The 15,291-nt window shown below is 33.4% G+C and overlaps 1 protein-coding gene across 1 annotated transcript in view; it reads left to right on the top strand.

The window, feature by feature from the left end:
• Positions 1 to 15,291, top strand: part of LOC137390105 (leucine-rich repeat and coiled-coil domain-containing protein 1-like) — a 66,926-nt gene that overhangs the window by 26,124 nt on the left and 25,511 nt on the right. Inside the window, exons 13-15 of the mRNA XM_068076357.1 lie at positions 84 to 340; positions 2,162 to 2,246; positions 5,102 to 5,215. Of these exons, the coding sequence (XP_067932458.1) occupies positions 84 to 340; positions 2,162 to 2,246; positions 5,102 to 5,215 (456 nt within the window). The remainder of the gene's footprint in view (positions 1 to 83; positions 341 to 2,161; positions 2,247 to 5,101; positions 5,216 to 15,291) is intronic.

Raw genomic sequence — 15,291 nt, 5'->3', positions numbered from 1 at the left:
ATTACATGTAAGTCATTGTGATATTTAATATTATATATGAATTGTTTGTTGATGAACTTGTCTAACTTTTTCTCTGTACTCAGCGTGAAAGAAGGGAAAAGGATGAGAGGGAGCTGAGTAATAAGATTGAATTATTACGAGCAGCTCAGCTTTCTGTAGCCAGCCAGAAAACTGAACTGGAAGACCTGAAGTCACTTCTTGCTGCCAGGGAGTTTGAGCACAAGCGTGAGATGGAACAACGGTACGCGCTTGACTCTCCCAAACTTGAGCAGCTATTCGAGAGTAAAATAACGAGCCTAGTGAGGGAGCAGACGGCAGAGCGTAATGAGCTTGAACAAAGGTGTGTAGTAATTCGTAGCATCTGTAAAAGTTGACTTGCAACAAAATTCACATTACAGTTATTTGGTATCAAAAGATTCACCATGTCTTACTCTTCTGTATTGTAGGTGCAAAATATGTGGACATTGGATTGTAAGCTTGTAAAAGCTAAAAATCGAACAGTTGATCGCAGCCATCACGAAACCGCCGGAGATTAGAATCTCTTTTCAAAATGGCTCAAATGGGGCGTAGTTGTACAGGATAGTTTTTGTTTACACTTTCATGCAACCTCATGAAAGTGTAAACAAGTGTAAACTTCTTGAAAGTCGAAATATTTTCACAAATATACTTCACAAATATACTTCAAATAAAACTATGTCTATTGTCCTTACGCGTCTATTTCATCATCATTGTAATGCTGTCACTTTGAGCACTGATATCTTATAACCTACCATAAAAATTTGTTTCATTTTTTAACCTCAACTCGAAGGAGTGCATATCATTCTCTGATAAACATGACATCACAAAAACGCTGTAGTGTGGAATCTCTTTATTTTGATGACGCTCTCAACCATTTTGGTTATTGTTTTGACATGTAATCACGTAAATTGAAAGGCCAATAAAAGGCTCAATATAACGCCTGGTAGCACTAGTTTATGACACACTTTGGGTTTTACTGAAAAGCCTGTATGAAATATAAATACTTGCTACTTTACAGTTTCGTTTCGGCTTGGTCTAATCGTTTAGTCGTAATCTGATCATGTGACCATACCTCCTGCCAAACAGCGCAAATAAATTCTGCAGCATTTTCCGATTATCACAGGTGACCAACAGGCTCGTCATGATTATCAGACAATGATATGTACGCTTTCGAGCTAAGGTTAAGAAATTAAACGAATTTTTATGGTAGGTTATAAGATATCAGTGCTAAAGGTGACAGCATTACAATGACAATAAATAGACGAGTAAGCACAATAAACATGGTTTTATTGAATGTGTGAAGTATATTTGCAAAAATATTTCGACAAATGAAATTGTGTGAAAGTGTAAACAGAAGCCATCTCCTACAACTACGTCACATTTGAGCGTTTTGGAAAGAGACTCTAATCTATAGCGGTCTCGTGTGGCTGCGATTAACTGTTCGTTTTTGAGCTTTTAAGAGCTTGTAATCACACACAAACAATTAATTAATGTAATTAAACACACAAACAATTAATTAATGTAATTAAACACACAAACAATTAATTAATGTAATTAAACACACAAACAAACTGCATAGCTCTTTAATCCCCCTACTAATGGATTTTGATTGTTAACCAGATTTTACATGCACTTTAAAAAATATTATATATGATATTATATATACCCATTTATATCATATGTTATTATACAAATTATCTCACGATCTCATAGAGTCGTCTCACAATCTCATAGTCGCCTCACAATCTCATAGAGTCGTCTCACAATCTCATAGAGTCGTCTCACAATCTCATAGAGTCGTCTCACAATCTCATAGAGTCGTCTCACAATCTCATAGAGTCGTCTCACAATCTCATAGTCGCCTCACAATCTCATAGAGTCGTTTTACAACGAACATTGAATACAGTTTCAAAGCGATGAATGGGAAAAGCTTTTTTTTCTGAATCATATGCCATATAGGTATAGAGGTGTAGGTGTTAACATCTGATACAACTGTGTATTTTATCTTCTTTTGTACCTTATAAGTATAAAGAAATAGATAATAACATCTGTTATAACTGTGCATGCAATCTTCCTTTGTACCATATAGGTATAGAGGAATAAATGTTACCATCTGATACAACTGTGTATGTATTCTGTGCAGGCTTGACCAGTGCAGAAACGAATATGCAGAGTTGGAGGACGAGTTTAGAGTTGCTCTTCAGATTGAAGCTGATAGATTTCAATCGGTTAGTTTATTTCCTTGTTTGGTCTGTAAAATTATATACACTCACCTTATCTTTATATTCATCTACAGTACCTTCTCATTATATACACTCGCCTACTCGTTATATTCATCCACCTTCTCTTTATATACACTCGCCTACTCGTTATATTCATCCACCTTCTCATTATATACACTCGCCTACTCGTTATATTCATCCACCTTCTCATTATATACACTCGCCTACTCGTTATATTCATCTACCTTCTCATTATATACACTCGCCTACTCGTTATATTCATCCACCTTCTCATTATATACACTCACCTACTCGTTATATTCATCCACCTTCTCATTATATACACTCGCCTACTCGTTATATTCATCCACCTTCTCATTATATACACTCGCCTACTCGTTATATTCATCCACCTTCTCATTATATACACTCACCTACTCGTTATATTCATCCACCTTCTCATTATATACACTCACCTACTCGTTATATTCATCCACCTTCTCATTATATACACTCGCCTACTCGTTATATTCATCCACCTTCTCATTATATACACTCACCTACTCGTTATATTCATCCACCTTCTCATTATATACACTCACCTACTCGTTATATTCATCTACCTTCTCATTATATACACTCGCCTACTCGTTATATTCATCCACCTTCTCATTATATACACTCACCTACTCGTTATATTCATCTACCTTCTCATTATATACACTCGCCTACTCGTTATATTCATCTACCTTCTCATTATATACACTCGCCTACTCGTTATATTCATCCACCTTCTCATTATATACACTCACCTACTCGTTATATTCATCCACCTTCTCATTATATACACTCACCTACTCGTTATATTCATCTACCTTCTCATTATATACACTCGCCTACTCGTTATATTCATCCACCTTCTCATTATATACACTCGCCTACTCGTTATATTCATCTACCTTCTCATTATATACACTCGCCTACTCGTTATATTCATCTACCTTCTCATTATATACACTCACCTACTCGTTATATTCATCCACCTTCTCATTATATACACTCGCCTACTCGTTATATTCATCTACCTTCTCATTATATACACTCGCCTACTCGTTATATTCATCCACCTTCTCATTATATTCATCCACCTTCTCGTTATATACACTCACCTTCTCATTATATACACTCACCTACTCGTTATATTCATCCACCTTCTCATTATATACACTCGCCTACTCGTTATATTCATCCACCTTCTCATTATATACACTCACCTACTCGTTATATTCATCCACCTTCTCATTATATACACTCGCCTACTCGTTATATTCATCTACCTTCTCATTATATACACTCACCTACTCGTTATATTCATCCACCTTCTCATTATATACACTCGCCTACTCGTTATATTCATCTACCTTCTCATTATATACACTCGCCTACTCGTTATATTCATCCACCTTCTCATTATATACACTCGCCTACTCGTTATATTCATCTACCTTCTCATTATATACACTCACCTACTCGTTATATTCATCTACCTTCTCATTATATACACTCACCTACTCGTTATATTCATCCACCTTCTCATTATATACACTCGCCTACTCGTTATATTCATCTACCTTCTCATTATATACACTCGCCTACTCGTTATATTCATCCACCTTCTCATTATATACACTCACCTACTCGTTATATTCATCTACCTTCTCATTATATACACTCGCCTACTCGTTATATTCATCTACCTTCTCATTATATACACTCACCTACTCGTTATATTCATCCACCTTCTCATTATATACACTCGCCTACTCGTTATATTCATCTACCTTCTCATTATATACACTCGCCTACTCATTATATTCATCTACTTTCTCATTATATACACTCGCCTACTCGTTATATTCATCTACCTTCTCATTATATACACTCGCCTACTCGTTATATTCATCTACCTTCTCATTATATACACTCGCCTACTCGTTATATTCATCCACCTTCTCATTATATACACTCGCCTACTCGTTATATTCATCTACCTTCTCATTATATACACTCGCCTACTCGTTATATTCATCTACCTTCTCATTATATACACTCACCTACTCGTTATATTCATCTACCTTCTCATTATATACACTCGCCTACTCGTTATATTCATCTACCTTCTCATTATATACACTCGCCTACTCGTTATATTCATCCACCTTCTCATTATATACACTCGCCTACTCGTTATATTCATCCACCTTCTCATTATATACACTCGCCTACTCGTTATATTCATCTACCTTCTCATTATATACACTCGCCTACTCGTTATATTCATCCACCTTCTCATTATATACACTCGCCTACTCGTTATATTCATCCACCTTCTCATTATATACACTCGCCTACTCGTTATATTCATCTACCTTCTCATTATATACACTCGCCTACTCGTTATATTCATCCACCTTCTCATTATATACACTCGCCTACTCGTTATATTCATCCACCTTCTCATTATATACACTCGCCTACTCGTTATATTCATCCACCTTCTCATTATATACACTCACCTACTCGTTATATTCATCCACCTTCTCATTATATACACTCGCCTACTCGTTATATTCATCCACCTTCTCATTATATACACTCACCTACTCGTTATATTCATCCACCTTCTCGTTATATACACTCACCTACTCGTTATATTCATCCACCTTCTCATTATATACACTCGCCTACTCGTTATATTCATCCACCTTCTCATTATATACACTCGCCTACTCATTATATTCATCTACCTTCTCATGTTATGTGTTCACCTCTGAGCTATGTGATTGCACCTCTATTGCTAGCTGAAGACAGCATTTGAAGACTTGTCAGGGAACCTTTCAACACAGGAACAAGTTCTAGCCAGTTGCAAAGACAAAGATTCTCGGGCTACTAAGATGATTGGAGACTTAACTCGGGTATATATTTGTATACATACGTAAATTGACTTAATTTTTTTTAGGAATGATTAAATTGATTCAGTATTTTAAAAAATGTTTATTTTTTATGATAACAACACGCTGCGAGTGAAGTATTGGACTGGACATCTTTTCTGGCTGAATGCTTATGTACATATATACATGTATTTACCATCACTATACACAATGTCTATATACCAGTATCACCATGTATATATCATCACTATACACTATGTCTATATACCAGTACCACCATGTATATATCATCACTATACACTATGTCTCTATACCAGCATCACCATGTATATATCACCACTATACACTATGTCTATATACCAGTATCACCATGTATGTATCACCACTATACACTATGTCTATATACAAGTATCACCATGTATATATCATCACTATACACTATGTCTATATACCAGTATCACCATGTATATATCACCACTATACACTATGTCTATATACCAGTATCACCATGTATATATCATCACTATACACTATGTCTCTATACCAGTATCACCATGTATATATCATCACTATACACTATGTCTCTATACCAGTATCACCATGTATATATCATCACTATACACTATGTCTATATACCAGTATCACCATGTATATATCACCACTATACACTATGTCTATATACCAGTATCACCATGTATATATCACCACTATACACTATGTCTATATACCAGTATCACCATGTATATATTATCACTATACACTATGTCTATATACCAGTATCACCATGTATGTATCACCACTATACACTATGTCTATATACCAGTATCACCATGTATATATCACCACTATACACTATGTCTATATACCAGTACCACCATGTATATGTCACCACTATACACTATGTCTATATACCAGTATCACCATGTATATATATCACCACTATACACTATGTCTCTATACCAGTATCACCATGTATGTATCACCACTATACACTATGTCTATATACCAGTATCACCATGTATATATCACCACTATACACTATGTCTATATACCAGTATCACCATGTATATATTATCACTATACACTATGTCTATATACCAGCATCACCATGTATATATCACCACTATACACTATGTCTATATACCAGTATCACCATGTATGTATCACCACTATACACTATGTCTATATACCAGTATCACCATGTATATATCACCACTATACACTATGTCTATATACCAGTATCACCATGTATGTATCACCACTATACACTATGTCTATATACCAGTATCACCATGTATATATTATCACTATACACTATGTCTATATACCAGCATCACCATGTATATATCACCACTATACACTATGTCTATATACCAGTATCACCATGTATGTATCACCACTATACACTATGTCTATATACCAGTATCACCATGTATATATCATCACTATACACTATGTCTATATACCAGTATCACCATGTATGTATCACCACTATACACTATGTCTATATACCAGTATCACCATGTATATATTATCACTATACACTATGTCTATATACCAGTATCACCATGTATATATCATCACTATACACAATGTCTATATACCAGTATCACCATGTATGTATCACCACTATACACTATGTCTATATACCAGTATCACCATGTATATATCACCACTATACACAATGTCTATATACCAGTATCACCATGTATGTATCACCACTATACACTATGTCTATATACCAGTATCACCATGTATATATCACCACTATACACTATGTCTATATACCAGTATCATCATGTATATATTACCACTATACACTATGTCTATATACCAGTATCACCATGTATATATTACCACTATACACTATGTCTCTATACCAGTATCACCCTGTATATATATCACCACTATACACTATGTCTCTATACCAGCATCACCATGTGTCTATATATCACCACTATACACTATGTCTATATACCAGTATCACCATGTATATATTATCACTATACACTATGTCTATATACCAGCATCACCATGTATATATCACCACTATACACTATGTCTATATACCAGTATCACCATGTATGTATCACCACTATACACTATGTCTATATACCAGTATCACCATGTATATATTATCACTATACACTATGTCTATATACCAGTATCATCATGTATGTATCACCACTATACACTATGTCTATATACCAGTATCACCATGTATATATCACCACTATACACTATGTCTATATACCAGTATCACCATGTATGTATCACCACTATACACTATGTCTATATACCAGTATCATCATGTATATATCACCACTATACACTATGTCTATATACCAGTATCACCATGTATGTATCACCACTATACACTATGTCTATATACCAGTATCACCATGTATGTATCACCACTATACACTATGTCTATATACCAGTATCACCATGTATATATTACCACTATACACTATGTCTATATACCAGTATCACCATGTATATATCACCACTATACACTATGTCTATATACCAGTATCACCATGTATATATTATCACTATACACTATGTCTATATACCAGTATCACCATGTATATATATCACCACTATACACTATGTCTCTATACCAGTACCACCATGTATATATCATCACTATACACTATGTCTATATACCAGTACCACCATGTATATATCACCACTATACACTATGTCTATATACCAGTATCACCATGTATATATCATCACTATACACTATGTCTATATACCAGTATCACCATGTATATATCACCACTATACACTATGTCTATATACCAGTATCACCATGTATATATATCACCACTATACACTATGTCTCTATACCAGCATCACCATGTGTCTATATATCACCACTATACACTATGTCTATATACCAGTATCACCATGTATATATCACCACTATACACTATGTCTATATACCAGTATCACCATGTATATATATCACCACTATACACTATGTCTATATACCAGTATCACCATGTATATATTACCACTATACACTATGTCTATATACCAGTATCACCATGTATATATTATCACTATACACTATGTCTATATACCAGTATCACCATGTATATATTATCACTATACACTATGTCTCTATACCAGTATCACCATGTATATATCATCACTATACACTATGTCTATATACCAGTATCACCATGTATATATTATCACTATACACTATGTCTATATACCAGTATCACCATGTATGTATCACCACTATACACTATGTCTATATACCAGTATCACCATGTATATATTATCACTATACACTATGTCTATATACCAGTATCACCATGTATATATCACCACTATACACTATGTCTCTATACCAGTATCACCATGTATATATCATCACTATACACAATGTCTATATACCAGTATCACCATGTATGTATCACCACTATACACTATGTCTATATACCAGTATCACCATGTATATATCACCACTATACACTATGTCTCTATACCAGTATCACCATGTATATATTATCACTATACACAATGTCTATATACCAGTATCACCATGTATGTATCACCACTATACACTATGTCTATATACCAGTATCACCATGTATATATTATCACTATACACTATGTCTATATACCAGCATCACCATGTATATATTACCACTATACACTATGTCTATATACCAGTATCACCATGTATATATATCACCACTATACACTATGTCTATATACCAGTATCACCATGTATATATCATCACTATACACTATGTCTATATACCAGTATCACCATGTATGTATCACCACTATACACTATGTCTATATACCAGTATCACCATGTATATATCACCACTATACACAATGTCTATATACCAGCATCACCATGTATATATCACCACTATACACTATGTCTATATACCAGTATCACCATGTATATATCACCACTATACACTATGTCTATATACCAGTATCACCATGTATGTATCACCACTATACACTATGTCTATATACCAGTATCACCATGTATATATCATCACTATACACTATGTCTATATACCAGTATCACCATGTATATATCATCACTATACACTATGTCTATATACCAGTATCACCATGTATATATCATCACTATACACTATGTCTATATACCAGTATCACCATGTATGTATCATCACCATACACTATGTCTATATACCAGTATCACCATGTATGTATCACCACTATACACTATGTCTATATACCAGTATCACCATGTATATATCACCACTATACACTATGTCTATATACCAGCATCACCATGTATATATATCATCACTATACACTATGTCTATATACCAGTATCACCATGTATATATCATCACTATACACTATGTCTATATACCAGTATCACCATGTATGTATCATCACCATACACTATGTCTATATACCAGTATCACCATGTATGTATCATCACCATACACTATGTCTATATACCAGTATCACCATGTATGTATCACCACTATACACTATGTCTATATACCAGTATCACCATGTATATATCACCACTATACACTATGTCTATATACCAGTATCACCATGTATATATTATCACTATACACTATGTCTATATACCAGTATCACCATGTATATATATCACCACTATACACTATGTCTCTATACCAGCATCACCATGTATATATATCACCACTATACACTATGTCTATATACCAGTATCACCATGTATATATCACCACTATACACTATGTCTATATACCAGTATCACCATGTATATATCACCACTATACACTATGTCTATATACCAGTATCACCATGTATATATTACCACTATACACTATGTCTATATACCAGTATCACCATGTATATATTATCACTATACACTATGTCTATATACCAGCATCACCATGTATATATCACCACTATACACAATGTCTATATACCAGTATCACCATGTATATATCACCACTTTCCACTATGTCTATATACCAGTATCACCATGTATATATCACCACTATACACAATGTCTATATACCAGTATCACCATGTATATATCACCACTATACACAATGTCTATATACCAGTATCACCATGTATATATATCACCACTATACACTATGTCTATATACCAGTATCACCATGTATATATCATCACTATACACTATGTCTCTATACCAGTATCACCATGTATGTATCACCACTATACACTATGTCTATATACCAGTATCACCATGTATATATCACCACTATACACTATGTCTCTATACCAGTATCACCATGTATATATATCACCACTATACACTATGTCTATATACCAGTATCACCATGTGTCTATATATCACCACTATACACTATGTCTATATACCAGTATCACCATGTATATATTATCACTATACACTATGTCTATATACCAGTATCACCATGTATATATCATCACTATACACTATGTCTATATACCAGTATCACCATGTATGTATCACCACTATACACTATGTCTATATAAAAGTATCACCATGTATATATCACCACTATACACTATGTCTCTATACCAGTATCACCATGTATGTATCACCACTATACACTATGTCTATATACCAGTATCACCATGTATATATCACCACTATACACTATGTCTCTATACCAGTATCACCATGTATATATATCACCACTATACACTATGTCTATATACCAGTATCACCATGTGTCTATATATCATCACTATACACTATGTCTATATACCAGTATCACCATGTATGTATCACCACTATACACTATGTCTATATACCAGTATCACCATGTATATATCACCACTATACACTATGTCTCTATACCAGTATCACCATGTATATATATCACCACTATACACTATGTCTATATACCAGTATCACCATGTGTCTATATATCACCACTATACACTATGTCTATATACCAGTATCACCACGTATATATTATCACTATACACTATGTCTATATACCAGCATCACCATGTATATATCACCACTATACACTATGTCTATATACCAGTATCACCATGTATGTATCACCACTATACACTATGTCTATATACCAGTATCACCATGTATGTATCACCACTATACACTATGTCTATATACCAGTATCACCATGTATATATCACCACTATACACTATGTCTATATACCAGTATCACCATGTATATATTATCACTATACACTATGTCTATATACCAGTATCACCATGTATATATCATCACTGTACACTATGTCTATATACCAGTATCACCATGTATATATCATCACTATACACTATGTCTATATACCAGTATCACCATGTATATATTATCACTATACACTATGTCTATATACCAGTATCACCATGTATGTATCACCACTATACACTATGTCTATATACCAGTATCACCATGTATATATTATCACTATACACTATGTCTATATACCAGTATCATCATGTATATATCACCACTATACACTATGTCTATATACCAGTATCACCATGTATATATATCACCACTATACACTATGTCTATATACCAGTATCACCATGTATATATCATCACTATACACTATGTCTATATACCAGTATCACCATGTATATATCATCACTATACACTATGTCTATATACCAGTATCACCATGTATATATCATCACTATACACTATGTCTGTATACCAGTATCACCATGTATATATTATCACTATACACTATGTCTATATACCAGTATCACCATGTATGTATCACCACTATACACTATGTCTATATACCAGTATCACCATGTATATATTATCACTATACTTTATGTCTATATACCAGTATCATCATGTATATATCACCACTATACACTATGTCTATATACCAGTATCACCATGTATATATATCACCACTATACACTATGTCTATATACCAGTATCACCATGTATATATCATCACTATACACTATGTCTATATACCAGTATCACCATGTATATATCATCACTATACACTATGTCTCTATACCAGTATCACCATGTATATATTATCACTATACACTATGTCTATATACCAGCATCACCATGTATATATCACCACTATACACTATGTCTATATACCAGTATCACCATGTAAATATCATCACTATACACTATGTCTATATACCAGTATCACCATGTATATATCACCACTATACACTATGTCTATATACCAGTATCACCATGTATATATCACCACTATACACTATGTCTATATACCAGTATCACCATGTAAATATCATCACTATACACTATGTCTATATACAAGTATCACCATGTATATATCATCACTATACACTATGTCTATATACCAGTATCACCATGTATATATCATCACTATACACTATGTCTCTATACCAGTACCACCATGTATATATCATCACTATACACTATGTCTATATACCAGTACCACCATGTATATATCACCACTATACACTATGTCTATATACCAGTATCACCATGTATATATCACCACTATACACTATGTCTATATACCAGTATCACCATGTGTCTCTATATCACCACTATACACTATGTCTATATACCAGTATCACCATGTATATATCATCACTATACACAATGTCTATATACCAGTATCATCATGTATATATCACCACTATACACTATGTCTATATACAAGTATCACCATGTATATATCATCACTATACACTATGTCTCTATACCAGTATCACCATGTATATATTATCACTATACACTATGTCTATATACCAGCATCACCATGTATATATCACCACTATACACAATGTCTATATACCAGTATCACCATGTATATATCACCACTATACACTATGTCTATATACCAGTATCACCATGTAAATATCATCACTATACACTATGTCTCTATACCAGTATCACCATGTATATATCATCACTATACACTATGTCTATATACAAGTATCACCATGTATATATTATCACTATACACTATGTCTATATACCAGTATCACCATGTATATATCATCACTATACACTATGTCTATATACCAGTATCACCATGTATATATCATCACTATACACTATGTCTATATACCAGTATCACCATGTATATATTATCACTATACACTATGTCTATATACCAGTATCACCATGTATGTATCACCACTATACACTATGTCTATATACCAGTATCACCATGTATATATTATCACTATACACTATGTCTATATACCAGTATCATCATGTATATATCACCACTATACACTATGTCTATATACCAGTATCACCATGTATATATCACCACTATACACTATGTCTATATACCAGTATCACCATGTATATATCATCACTATACACTATGTCTATATACCAGTATCACCATGTATATATCATCACTATACACTATGTCTATATACCAGTATCACCATGTATATATCATCACTATACACTATGTCTATATACCAGTATCACCATGTATATATCACCACTATACACTATGTCTATATACCAGTATCACCATGTATATATCACCACTATACACTATGTCTCTATACCAGTACCACCATGTATGTATCACCACTATACACTATGTCTATATACCAGTATCACCATGTATATATCATCACTATACACTATGTCTATATACCAGTATCACCATGTATATATTATCACTATACACTATGTCTATATACCAGCATCACCATGTATATATCACCACTATACACTATGTCTATATACCAGTATCACCATGTATGTATCACCACTATACACTATGTCTATATACCAGTATCACCATGTATATATCACCACTATACACTATGTCTATATACCAGTATCACCATGTATATATCACCACTATACACAATGTCTATATACCAGTATCACCATGTATATATTATCACTATACACTATGTCTATATACCAGTATCACCATGTATATATATCACCACTATACACTATGTCTCTATACCAGCATCACCATGTATATGTCACCACTATACACTATGTCTATATACCAGTATCATCATGTATATATTACCACTATGCACTATGTCTATATACCAGTATCACCATGTATATATCACCACTATACACTATGTCTATATACCAGTATCACCATGTATATATTACCACTATACACTATGTCTATATACCAGTATCACCATGTATATATCACCACTATACACTATGTCTATATACCAGTATCACCATGTATATATTACCTCTATACACTATGTCTATATACCAGTATCACCATGTATATATCACCACTATACACTATGTCTATATACCAGTATCACCATGTATATATATCACCACTATACACTATGTCTATATACCAGTATCATCATGTATATATTACCACTATACACTATGTCTATATACCAGTATCACCATGTATATATCACCACTATACACTATGTCTATATACCAGTATCACCATGTATATATTACCACTATACACTATGTCTATATACCAGTATCACCATGTATATATCACCACTATACACAATGTCTATATACCAGTATCACCATGTATATATATCACCACTATACACTATGTCTATATACCAGTATCACCATGTATATATTATCACTATACACTATGTCTATATACCAGCATCACCATGTATATATCACCACTATACACAATGTCTATATACCAGTATCACCATGTATATATCACCACTATACACTATGTCTATATACCAGTATCACCATGTAAATATCATCACTATACACTATGTCTCTATACCAGTATCACCATGTATATATCATCACTATACACTATGTCTATATACAAGTATCACCATGTATATATTATCACTATACACTATGTCTATATACCAGCATCACCATGTATATATCACCACTATACACAATGTCTATATACCAGTATCACCATGTATATATTATCACTATACACTATGTCTATATACCAGTATCACCATGTATATATCACCACTATACACTATGTCTTTATACCAGCATCACCATGTATATATCACCACTATACACTATGTCTATATACCAGTATCACCATGTATATATTATCACTATACACAATGTCTATATACCAGTATCACCATGTATATGTCACCACTATACACTATGTCTATATACCAGTATCATCATGTATATAT

The sequence above is a fragment of the Watersipora subatra genome, chromosome 3 (genome assembly GCF_963576615.1).
Source record: "Watersipora subatra chromosome 3, tzWatSuba1.1, whole genome shotgun sequence".
NCBI classification, from domain to species: Eukaryota; Metazoa; Bryozoa; class Gymnolaemata; order Cheilostomatida; family Watersiporidae; genus Watersipora; species Watersipora subatra.
Note: the sequence above shows the minus strand (reverse complement) of the source record. Positions and strands in the feature narration are given on the sequence as shown.